Source organism: Corvus kubaryi, unplaced genomic scaffold (assembly GCF_017639235.1).
Source record: "Corvus kubaryi isolate FWS band 111438036 unplaced genomic scaffold, C.kubaryi_AGA036_p1.0 37262, whole genome shotgun sequence".
NCBI classification, from domain to species: Eukaryota; Metazoa; Chordata; class Aves; order Passeriformes; family Corvidae; genus Corvus; species Corvus kubaryi.
The window spans coordinates 160,342-173,367 of record NW_024581078.1 but is presented as its reverse complement, the minus strand read 5'-3'; the positions used below and the strand labels follow the sequence as shown (position 1 = coordinate 173,367).

General features: G+C 45.9%; 1 protein-coding gene across 2 annotated transcripts in view; it reads left to right on the top strand.

Annotated features, from left to right (window-relative positions):
• Positions 1 to 10,098: 10,098 nt before the first annotated feature.
• Positions 10,099 to 13,026, top strand: part of TPM4 (tropomyosin 4) — a 9,058-nt gene continuing 6,130 nt past the window's right edge. The window contains exons 1-2 of one of the 2 annotated variants that reach the window (XM_042024326.1): positions 10,099 to 10,416; positions 12,393 to 12,518. In XM_042024326.1, the coding sequence (XP_041880260.1) occupies positions 10,303 to 10,416; positions 12,393 to 12,518 (240 nt within the window). In that variant the 5' untranslated portion in view covers positions 10,099 to 10,302. The remainder of the gene's footprint in view (positions 10,417 to 12,392; positions 12,519 to 13,026) is intronic. The other variant, XM_042024325.1, reaches the window with a different exon arrangement.

The window sequence follows — 13,026 nt, the reverse complement described above, 5'->3', positions numbered from 1 at the left end:
TACAGCTGCATAGTGACAAATTCCTCACAGAGCAGAGCCAGAGCACCCTGAAGAGATAGAGCCTGGCTGTGTGAACACCCCTCATCATTGCAATGCAGATTCCCCCAGGAGATCTGCACAGTTACTGTTCACAAACGATGTGGGACCCTCTAGAAGGGGTAGGACTCACTCACTCCTCATCATACCCTCAGATACCTGATATTGACTCACACGTGCTCCTCGCTGGTGCATCGTCTTGATTTCCTCTTCCTTTCAGATTGCTGTCTAATTGCAGGGCCGATCGTATCCTGCTCAACACGTGAGTGGGATCAGCACCACGGGGCTGCAGGCACAGCAGGCAAAGAGGCGGCACAGAGGCCTCGAAGTGCCAAGAGGAACCAGCCATACTCTGGGAAATACAATGCCACCTCTGAAAGGAAGGAACTGATACCAGCCACAGGCTGGAACTGACCAATCCTGCAAGGCAGACTGGCAGTCACAAGATGATACTTCAGAGCAAACACCATGAAGATAAGGAAGCCTTTTTTTCTCTTTTTCTCAAAGAGATCAAGTCACCCTCTTACCTTATAGGTAACTTCTCTGCAGCCCATATTACAGGCATTAATTCCCTCGTCCATTCTTCTCAACATAGACCAGTATTTTCAGACCAAAGTACTGCAAGACAGTTGAGTTCAGGGTCTGCTCTTCACTGAAAAGGAGCTGCTCTTGCCTAGAAGATAACAAAACAGTCTGTTTTTCAGATATGGCAGCAGTCGGCTCCCATTGAGAATAAGAGAAGTGTCCACTCTCCCATGGGGAACAAGGAGGTTTCCACCTTTCTTCCACACCTCCCTTTTCCCTCCCCAGCACATTATGTCTCTGCCAAGAACAGCAGCAAACATCTGCAGTTACACCACAGGCAGTGGAGATTTCCCTGTGCAATTGAGAAGAACCGAGGCTTCCACTTGTAACATTTTCTTTTCAGCTTGGGTATGATTGTTTTGGTGGGGTCTGGGATTCTTAGGTCCTTGCTCTGCCACTGAGTTGAGATGAGTCATGTCATGCCTTCGTGTTTCTGTTTACTCACCTTATGACTGCAGTATGGTGTAACACATGGTCATTAAGCACCTTGTGGGAAACAGGAACTGCTTTTAGCACAGTCATGGTTTTAAGAATGCCTGGATCTACAAATATGCCAATAGTCTTGAAGACAGAAAAACACCACCCCTATTAGAGATGGAGAAACTGAGGGATAAAGCCGTTACAACCAAGAAAAGGAAAAAGGTCAGGCTCTGGTCCCCATATCCAGGTACCTCAGCGAAGGGTCTCACTTTCAGAGACCTGCAAAAACCCTCAAGCCCAGGGCCTGGTGACTCCTTGTCCATTGGGGTGACATTCACTTAGGGAGTCAAACTTCATCCCGGGTGTAAAGCCAGAATCTCAGGGGTAAAGCAAGGGTCTGATCCAGTTCCCAGAGCCATCCAAGGGCAGACTCTCATTGATGGCAGCCAGACCTGGAACAGGCCCCAGACACACCGTGGTCTGATGGCTCTGGCCAACAGAATTTACCCAGTGAGTGCCAAGGGGAGCATAAGGCATTCTCATTTCAGCAGAGCCTGTCTGGTGTCAGTGAGTCCATCAGCTCCATCCTTCAAGCATACGTGACAGCCTGACAGTTGCCAAATACCTCCCTCAGACACCTTTCAGACAGATCCTGTTTATTTTTAGGACAGCTCTTTCCCATCAAGGCTCAGATGCAAATCATTATACAGAATGGGGGGATGGTGGCAGGAAGAAAACAGCTATTATTTTTATTTCTTTGCCTATGTGGTTGCAAACTTTCCTCGTGTACTCCCACCTTCCCACATTGGGACCCTTCATTTTATGAAAAGGGATGATATCCTAGCCTATGAAAGCAGGATAAGGAGAAGCATAGCAGTGAAGTCAGCTTATGAAATATTGAAGCAATGAAATCCTCACTGGAACACGTGAATGTCTAATGCCAGTTTCAATTAATTCTGAATTTTTCATTAAACCACTATTAAAAGCAAGAGGACAGCAGAAATAAGGGAAATTGACTTGAGCAGTATATTAAATACCTTAGTTTTGCTGGAGGATGTTTTATTATCTGTCCAGAGCAATTATTTCACCAGCTCCTGACGCTTTGTGGGCTAAACAGAGGTACAGGGTAAAGTTCTAGATGGTCTTTCCTCAAAATTATTTTAATTTCTGTCCCCTACCCTGCACCTGACAGCTTGTCTCTGGTGATGTCGCTGGCACATCATATCTGGAGGATAAGACATGGAGTGGGAGTTCTGGGAATCTGTAATAAAGTGTCACTCTGGCATTATTTACAAATCAAATAAAAATTTGTTGACTTAAGCTTTTCCCCATATAGAGGGCAAACAAAAGACATGCAAATATTCAGAGACATTCATTAGGAAAGCTGAAAAGCAATTTAAAACCCAGGTGGGCTGTGATTTTTTTATGGACAGAAGAAATAAAGCAACAGCATTTATAAAATGTCTCCTCTTCTGCTCTCAGAGCTTCCTTACTCCATTGACTACAGCAAAAGAGAAACACCTGCCTAAATCAGGTGCTTTGTTAAGATGTCTCAAGCTGGTTGAGATGATCTTGGACCTTGTCATTTCTTCTCATAATGACAGAATAGAGACACTCATTTCTTAGGTGGGTGGGTTTTTGGTGCAGTTGTTTGTTTGACAGTGGCTGTTTTGCTGTTTGCTGTGCTGCTCTCCTTGAAAAGGGCAACAGAGAAGTGGGATGCTGCTCAGTTAGAAAATAAAGGTTTCGATATGGAAATACAGGTTTCTTGCTACCAGGAAATAGAGGTTTCTTTATCTGCTGGTGTCAACCATAGGGAAACTGAAACATCTGGGAGAAATCTGACCCTGATTCCCCTGGCAGAGCCTGTAAGTCTTTGAGGAAACCACTCAGCCAGTGCTGTCATTCTACCAAGGCAGACCCTTTGCTGTTCCCTGAAGCTCTCTGATCCCAGGACTTGTGGTCAGTAGTACTGAACATTAAGGACTTCCCTCTGATGTTTCTTTGGGGTGACTTTTTGTTTGGGAGCAGAGAGAGAGCAAGGGATGAAGCATGAGAGGTGACTACCCTGGTCAGGTTGACCAGACTTTACACTTGCAGTTCTGTAACACTGGGTACTAAAGAGGGGCTTTTTGTCAGACTCCCCTAAATACTCAATTCAGCTGGTGGGCACATTCTCAACCCAAACACTGTTCTCCTGCTCCATTAACTGAAGGTGCAGAGGAAAGGCTGCAGCATTGTGAACTCTGACACCCACACTAGGTGCTGGGGAGCAGGAGGCTGGGAAAGGTTCGTTCATAGAGAGTGAACAGCTGTGCAGGCTGCACAGTGACAAAACAAGGTTATAAATCTCCAGTCCAATATGCAGCTGTCACCTAATTCATCAGTGCCCCAGATATCTCAGGTGATGGGGCAGCCTAAGTCACTGGTATTTATATTTCTAAAGTACCAGAGGCCCCAACTAGAGCTGTACCACCACATGCCAAGATGAGTAAGGCTTTTCCTATCACTCAGTGCTTTACTCCTCCTGAGATGTGCTTGGTTATGAAATGACTGGGCTCACTTTATATGTAAGTTACATCTACAGCAAATGAACAAAGAGCTAATAAATGATTAATAAATGCTTTGAGAAATGAGTAATTAAATGCAACAGCTTTTTAGAGTGCAACAGATAAGCACAAAATATGTAAGCCCAAGTGATACCGCCTTCTCCTGATATAACTTATCTACAGCACACTGCTCACATCTGCAAGAGGGCTTAGGAACACTATTAACTTCTTATGCACCAGGAAAAAAGAGCCTTTCTGTGATAGAGGAGCACTTCTCCTGGGGATTAAGACAAAATCCTCCTTGTTTAGACATTTTAAATCCAGAAAAGCTGGAAGGTGCTTACTTTAATGTATATGGGAGGTACGAGTGTCAAGGTGTGACCCAACCTCCCATCCTTGCCTGGCATGGGGGAAGGTGTCAACATCTTCCTGCCCTGTTCTAAGCCACAGGCAGGAGCTCTCCATCTGCTCCAGCAGTATAATAGATTTTTTTTAAAAAGACAGTACTTTCATTCTTTCTGCTACAAATGAGGATTTCTGCCACTAACACAGCTGAAGTCACCAAGTAAAGCAGATCCTGCTGCAAGTATCCAAATCAGATTCCAAAAAGCCTTACAACTGCCCTGGCCAGCTGCCCAGCAAAAATATTGCACTACTGTGAGTTGGTGGACTGTTTGGCATGGAATTGAACTTCAAAGGGGCTCCAGAGGAAAAAAAAAAAAAAAAAAAAAGGCATTTATATTCAGTTTTGAAGGAGCAAACCTGCCTGGTTTTGGAACACAAATGAACCTGCAAGTTTTCTGAGCAAAAGTTGGATGTGAGTTGGTGACATTTTCTGGTGGAAAAGGCAATGTGAAGGAAAAAAACCCTGGTAATGCACATGTTAAATGAACCAGTCAAGTGCAGACAATGGAAAAGCTGAAAAATGGATATGGAGGAAAGCATTTTGTGGTGGTAGCTATTTCTCACTGCAGTTCTTTATAACTTCCCACATGGGAGATTCATGACCCTTGGAAGAAGTCTGTATCCTCGGGGTTTGGCCTGAGGCAGCCCATGACTCACTTGCCTGAGAGGGTTGGCTATAAGCTGAGAAATAAGCAAGACAACAAAATGGTGGTGGAAACAGCAATACAAAAGACAAATGAATTAAGTGATGGAAGAAATAACCTCAAACCTCTGCGCACAAAGGAGGGCTTGGATGGAGAGAGAGCAAATGCTTGTGCTACTGAGGACTCAGAGGAGCTGCCATCCCAGGCAGAGAGCTCCATTTCGTTCAGGTGAAACAAATTCAGGTGCCTCAGTCTTCAAAAGTGAGATGGGTGGAAATAGAAGACTTGAGGCTCTATGAGTCATTCCAGCTGCAGCACCATCATTTCCCAGGGGCTCAAGGAAGAGAGAGAATCTATGGACCTGCATTGCCATCTAATGGCAAGGGAGAGGTTGAAGCATTGGCTGTGGCCCAGCAATGGGCTGGAAGAGTAAAAAAAAGGAGGAGATGGCCCACAGGGATAGTCCTTTGCTCTAAATGCAAATCTCGCCTCTGCAGCTGAAAGGTCTCACCGATGAAGTCCAGAGAAAAGAAGGGCAGTCAAAATCTTCCAGTAGGGGCTGCCGATTCCTTCTTTTCTAGGATCCTCTCCATTCTGTATTAGCCAGAAACATTAACATGCATTCAGGATGGGATTTGCTTTCTTCTGCTGTACCCGATGCTGGCAGTGAGACAGGCTTCCCAAGCAGGTGTGTATTTCAGGCATCGAGTGAATTCTGCCATCCTATTCAAAAGAGTGTAAAATTCATTATCTCAGGTGTCCAAAGATCCTGCTGGGAAATGCAGGTAACTGGGATTATTAAAGAAAAGAGGTAAATTTCCCTTGGATCTAGGCACAGGAAAAGCAGATCTACCGCTTTCATCACACTTAGCCCAGTATCTTGTGATCATCCGTGGTCAGTAATGGATAGTTAATGAGAACGTATCAGAGAGAGAGTACTACAAGTTGGTACTGGCGTACCCTTCACACTGAGAAGGGTAAGAAGGAGAGCGCCCTGCAGGGAGAGCCCACAAAGCAAAAAAATCACTGAGGTGTGAGGGTTTGCAGATCTTGTCATTTGAAAGGAAATGCCCAGAAGAGACAAGTTTCCTCTTCAGTCTAGTGCCACCTTTTCTACTGATACACCATATCATATAGTTTCTACAACAGAAAATTTACAAGACAGTGGATTGTTAGGAGATACTTACGTTAGTAAAACGAAGGACTTTGGTAAAGGATTGTCAACAGCTTCTTTCTTCTGCTTTGAACTGCTTCTAGCCTTGACACATGCAGCTTTGTATGTGAGGAGTAGGAGCTCAGTCAGTGTGAAAGAGGAAGGAGATCTTTTATGACCGAAGTTTAGAGCAGAGCAGGAGCTGCAGGAGAAACTGGGGGATAGAAAGTGTCTGTTTTTCCCAGCTAGTGAAATGGGCCATGTTGTGGGTCTCAGTGGACTGCTGGGCCACAAAAAAGGAGCAGGGATTGACGGCATAGAAAATGTTGAGACCTGCCAGACTTCAGGCCACAGGTCCGACCACTCCCAGTCTGTTCAGATGCCTGCTGTGACAAGCTTCCCATGCAGCCTGCTGCCAAAGGAATGAGCACACTCTCCAACAATCCAACTTCATTTCCTGCTGGTATCCTCTCATATTTACACACCAACCTTGCCAAGCTTTGCTCAGCCCAAACAATCCCTCAGAGAGAAAAGGAAAAATAAAGGAACCCTTACAGCCTGTAAAGCACCTTCTTGCCTGCCTGAAACAAACGAAAAAAGAGAAATGGTTTAGAGTGCTCTTCTTTCTCTCTTGGTTGTTCACTGATTCCCAAGCTAATGAAAACCAGAGGCTGTGGGACTGACGGGATTATCATCACTGAGTGAATTCTTCAGGTCTTTCTCTCCAGTTCCTGAAGCAGGGAAGGGAAGAAGGGAATGCACTTCGTTGAAGGGCTATGGAGGGTGACATGTTCCTTGATGTTCCTTTCTAAATGTGGCTCTGAGTCATGCAACGGAGTTGATTAGAAAAATTATCTTCCCGCAGTTGAAATAGAAAGGAAAAAGAATCTTGTTCGGTATTTGCTTCCCCAGCCCTGATTCCAAGCCTCCCCGAGCCTGTGACAGGAAGGGGGCTGGTGAGCTGACTGGAAAACCACTTGTGCTTCTCTCAATCATAGAAATTATAAAGCGGCTGTGAGAGCAGCCACAGGAACAGCTCAAAATGCACACCTAAGGGAACAAGCAGCTGTAGTCCCCAGGAGCAGCGTGCACAGCCTCGCATCAGCCTCCAGCCCACAAGTTCCTACATGTGTTGGGTCAAACAGGGCTAACTCAGTCCCCCCTCTGTTGCCTCCCCTTGTGTCTTCAAACTACACCCCAAAACGTGCTCCTCTTGAGACAGAGAGCCTGTGGCACATCCAACCTTGCAGCATGCAGGACCATGAGGTGAAACAGGTCTGAAGGCAGGATGGCATGATTGAGGGAAGGAAGCCCCGAAGGAGCCACAAAACACAGCCAGCTGGTTTGAACAGACAGGACCAGTGTGAGCTGGACCACTGGGCTGCAGCCAGCTGAGGAAATTTATTAAAGGTGTATCTTTAATAATCTGTCCCAAAGAAAGCTGGTGGGGATCACCACGACTGCGCTGAAGAGGCAGCTGCAGCACGGTCGTGGCTGCCGTGACCCCACGTGTGTCCTGGGATCACCCTGTGGTCCTTGGGGTTTCACCCCCAAACCCCTGCAGTACCTACTTGCCCTCGACCAGCAAACTCCCAGGGCAGGAGGACGAGAGGCGCAAGTGATCGTGATTAACGTGGTTTATTGGGCTTTAATGACATCTCTGAAGGTTTGGAAACGCTGATAACACAGTGCTTCACCCCTATGCCCTAAACACGTTCCAAGCTGAGGACTTATGTGATTTTACCTTCCACTGTTCAAATCACAGAACAGCTTAAAAATCATTGGAATTGGACTAAAAAAGTGCCCGGGGGCCACCTTGCCGCGGAGGTACCCAGAAAAAGCACATTTAATTACGTGAGGCGTGCAGAGGGGCACAGACGCACACAAAGTGGCAAGAGCCAGCGCTGTTTTCCAAGCAAACACTGAACTTACAACTGATAAAAATTCCGACTATTGTCTTTATATGAAAACAAACAAACAAAAAGGTAAAACACCACTCCCCCCCCCCCAAAAAAAAAAAAAAAAAAACAAAAAAGCAGACCCGAGCTGCGGCTCCAGCGGGCACCAGCCGCCGCTGGCGAAGGCGGGTGGTGCGGGCCGTGCCCGGGGCCGGGCCTGGGCGGGACGATCGCCCACAGCCCGCCGGGAGCCGCAGTCCCCGGGCGCCGCCATCTTGGCGCCGCCTCAGCACAGCCCGGGGGGGGCTCGCGGCAGCCATCTTGGGTGGGGGGCGGTGGGCAGGCATCAGGCGGTGGGAAGAAGGCTGGGTTTTAGTAAAAGTGATTAGTTTTGATTTAAACAACAGTAAATCATTGTCGTGTTTAAACCCCAGCACCATGTAGCCACACACTTGCTCACCCACAAGTGGGATCAGGGAGAATCAGAAGGGTAGAAGCTGGAGAATTCGTGGGATGGAAGAAAGACGGTTTAATCGGGAAAGCAAAAGCTGTGCACACAAGCAAAGGAAAACAGGGGATTAATTCACTGCTTCCTGTGGGCAGGTGTTCTGCACCTCCAGGAGAACAGGGCCCTATCCCATGGAGTGGTGACATGGGAAGACAAATGCCATCACTCCCAAAAGTCCCCCATTTCCTTCTCCTCCTCCCCATTTATATCCTGAGTGTGATGTCAAATGGTCTGGAATATCCTGGCTCTGTCCCTTCCCAGCCTCTCAGGGACCCCCAGCCCCCTCCCCAGCACGGCAAATAAGTGGCAGGAAAGGCCTTGGCTCTGTGCAAGCTCAGCAATAACAAAAACACCACCGTATTCTCAACTCTGAGTTCAGAACAAATCCAAAACACAGCCCTGTACCCGCCACTGGGAAGGAAATTAACTCTACCCCAGCCACAGGCATTGGGCGGTGTTGGCTTTGTATCTGCTTTACCATCACGTTTAGCTCAAAAAAGGGCAGATTTTTCCTTAAAAGTCTCTCCCAGAGGCCCTTCAGTGCTGTTCCAGCTCAACCCCAGAGGATGGGGAAGTTCTGGGTCTTGTGCCGAGCGTCCTGGTGCCCTCACGGCTGGGAATGCTATAAGGAGTTGCGAGGGAGGGACTGAAGGGTTGTGCAGGGAGTTCAGACTGTGAGTGACCCAGGAAGGAGCACAGGGCTGCAGAGAGCAGAGCACGGCAGAGCTGAGGAGGGAAGGGGCATCGTGTGGTCAACAGCACCTGGACTGGGGAAAGAACTGGGGAAATGTGAAGGCTGGATATCAAGAAAAGGTTCTTCCCCCAGAGAGTGGTTGGGCACCAGATATATTCCCCAGGGAACAGTCACGCCTCAAGGCTGCAGAGCTCCAGGAGTGTTTGGGCAACACTCTCAGGCAACTCCCACAGGGTGGGATTGCTGGGGTGTCTGTGCAGGGCCAGGGGTTGGACACGATGATTCCTGCGGGACCCATCTCAGGATATTCCATGGCTCTGTGCAGGTCCCAGGATAGCAAAGTCAGAAAGTGCTGTCAGGCTGCCCTGGAAGGTGCTGTACATCAGAGCAGTCAGGACAAGGCAGTGTTGGGCTGTGAGGCTCAGCAAGAGCATGTGAAGGGGTGGAATGATTTTGGGGATGTGTTTAATAGAGCTGCAAAAGGAAGCAGAGCTTGTTCTGGGGCTGTTGGATGCTCTGCTTGGTGTCCTCTGTCAGTGGAGCTACTCCTGAGCCTGCTTTTCCCTGACAGAGTGAAGGTGACTCCCTCACATAGCAGAAAGAATAATTTACAGTGCTCATCAGACAGCAACTTCAGGTGTTGTTCAGTTCCCCAAGTATTTAGTGAGGGAAATTTCAAGGACAGGCATTCAAACTCACTGAGTTTGCCTTGAGCCTGAACTTAGCATCTACATTTGAGCTCTGTTATGTGTTATACTATCACACATTATAGCTAGTTCCTTAACACCAGTGCTTATTTTTACAGCAAAAACCTCTGCTGTCTCATATCCTGCATCTTTTTATAACTTAAATTTAGCTACCTCTTAAGCATAGATTTTTTTTATAATTATTTATTTATTTTATGTATGGATTTATTTTGGAATGATCTAAAGAGATCCTTCCCTTCATTAGCCTTATGCCATTATTCCAGGAAGGCAGGCCATCCCCACAGATCTGCTGGGTTTGTTAACTGCTCTGCACACACAAAGGGGAGCTAATCAGCTTTTCTTCAAGCATGTGTTCATATGTCAACACTTTTGCTTCTGTCAGAAGCTTAAAAATGGAAACAGTTTTCTCTTTAAGAAAACAGGACCCAAATAAGGAGATGGAGTGGTGAAGATTCCTCCAGTGAATCTGTTCCAGCTCATTCCTTAGAAAGGCTGTGCATGGAACACCGGAGAAGAGGCCAGTAGATCTGGGTTTTGTCCAGGGGGCTCTGGGTTTAAAGCTCTCTACAACCACTTGTAGCTCATTTTCCCTGTGACTTGCTTGAGTACAACTTCTTTCTTTGTCCAAGCTGTTAAAAATCTAAAATTTTACTCATCAGATTCTTTTAGTTGCGTGACAGATCAAGCCTATCCTTGAGCAAGAATGGAAGCTATCAAGAAAAAGATGCAGATGTTGAAGTTAGACAAGGAGAATGCCATTGACAGAGCAGAACAGGCTGAGACGGATAAGAAGGCAGCTGAGGACAAATGCAAGCAGGTAAGTGGAAATAAAATCAGTGGTGGTGTGTGTGTTGTGGAAATAAATGTAACAAAATACTGTGTGGCAATGTTCTGATTCAGAAAGCAAAATAATTTGAAGTCAGTTTTCTGTTAATCTTCTTTTGAAGTTTTTTGCCTTTTTGTTATGCTTGTACAGCCAGGACTAGGCTGTAACTTCTCAGCCATCTCACTCTTTCCAAAATTAATACCATCCACAGATTATTAACAGTACTTTGTCTAAGTTTTCTTGAATCTTACATAATTGTCCTAATTTTCTCATGCTTTGATTCCATGCAAAAAGGCCTTCACATACTTAAAATCAAAGCTGTAAACCTTGACACCTGTAGGACTAGTCCTAATAGAGTCGGCTGTGTCTAAACATTAATTAAGCCTCTCCTTGAAGCGAATTAATAAAGTTCACTTCAAGTTCTTGGTGCAGAGAGTGCCCGTTAGAGGTGTCAGCCCAGACTCAACAGAAGATATGTTCTCTTATTTTTTTTTTTTGCCAAGAATAATGAAAAATACCTTAATTTGAATGCTTTTCTTTTAACTGAATTCTAGTGATAACATTTTCATATTCTTTTGCTTTCCACTGTTTTTATTCTGGGTGTCTGTCTCCTATTTGGGCTTTAGTATTTCCAGAATGATCTTGAAATGTTAGCTGACTACACTCAAGTTTTTACAGAACTTCTTGTAAAAGTACCACATCTTTCCTTTTTATGTTCTCTAAATTTGGCTGCTTCTACATCTTCCACACTGCTCTAATATGTTACAAGCATTCATCTGGCCTAATATTTCTTCTTCTTTAGAAAAATAAATCTTTGATCTTACTCCTCTCTTCTGAATTGTCTCAAAATTTTCAGCTTTTTTTTTTTAATGTGGGCACAGCACTCAAATAGTTATTTTAATATGCATACACAAAGCCAGCATCAGCTTCATGCTGCTCACTGTCCCTCTGTTAGAACATCCAAGCAAGGTTTGCAGTTCTCTCACACTGTCTGGTTACTCTCTGCAATATAACAACATTCCAGAATAGCACTACCAAAAATGTCTTTAAAACTATCAGTGAAACTAAAATTAAGGAAGTACACCAAAACACAAACTATTTTGATAGAGTAAATTTCTGTGAAGCTGGAGCTAAATGGATAAATCAGTGTCTCAACAGACTGAGCTGTTTTGTGTTGCAAATGGAAGAATGGAGCAGATGGGTTTGCAGGCCCACCCTTATCAGCAGCAAGCCTTTGATAACGTGAATTCTTCAGGGAGCATGAGACAGTTTGTGATTAAACAGTCTCCCAGCAGGTTATAAATAGCACCATTCTAGTGAACAATATGGATTTATATGGTATGGAGGAGTCTGAGCCCCATGGCGTAATGAAGCATATCGTGTTGGGCCACAGTTAGAGAATAGTCCAGGCTGGGAGGGACCTCCCGAGGTCCCTGAGTCCCACCTATAGCAAGGCCAGCCCTGTTCCCTCCCACACCCAGAGTATCTCATTTGGGTTGAAGTGTCCTGAACCACGCACAAAGATCCTTAAGGAAGGACCACTAATTTTTTTCCCAGCTGTACAGGAGTTGAATAGTTTCCTGAAAAATCACCAGGTAATAGAGTTAGAAGAAACACAAGGACATAATTTAAAAACATCTATAATTACACTGCAAAACTGCTGCAGGGAATCCAAAATAAGAATGAGGTGGAAAAGGGCTTATACCAAGTTCTGTATTAAACCAGATCCTGTGTGTGTGCTGGCAGGGAATGTTGTTCAAGGATGACACGTTTTTAATGATCTTTCCCTGGCAACTGCTACCAGTCATTCTCAGACTACTCTCACCAGCAGAACTTTGATCTGGTCTTTTGTGACTTTTTGTGTGCTATATTGGGTTAAAACTAATAGTAAAGAGTGGTTTTATCATATTCAACTGTAACTGATACTACAACAGTATGCTCACTTTGGGATTTCTTTCTCTTGAAAGGTAGAGGATGAGCTGGTAGCTCTGCAGAAGAAGTTGAAAGGAACTGAAGATGAGCTGGATAAGTACTCAGAGGCTCTCAAAGATGCCCAGGAGAAACTGGAGCAGGCTGAGAAGAAGGCCACTGATGTATGTATCCATGGCTAACACTTGCCTGTAACTCTGCCCTGTGTATTTTGTATGCACTTCACTGATCACATGCATTTTGCCGGGGATAGAAAGGCAGGGTTACGCTGCAGGGTTTTAATCTCCTCTCCCCTCTGCTAAAGGGAGCGGGGCTATTCTGCACCGAGACCATGGCACATGCAGCTGCCCCCGGGAGCCGGCACCACTTGAGGCTCGATGGGTACCTGGTGGGACCCCCTGAAGGGACCCTGGGGGGCCTTCCCCCTCCCCCCAAACGGATGGAAATTCTTTAGGAAAGGAGAAACCTCCTTTAATAGAAGTAAACAAAATGGTGACTTCTGAAGGAAAATGGGACGGCAGCAGAACTATGCCGAGGCATAAGGATGCCCTTTCCCTTCATCCCCACGGCAGGGTTAAAGACCAGTCCAGGCTCCCCACCACACCCCGCTCCGTTGTGGCAGTGACGAAGCGCGGGCAGGGCCCAGTAGCAGCGTGTAAACCTCGCCTTTTG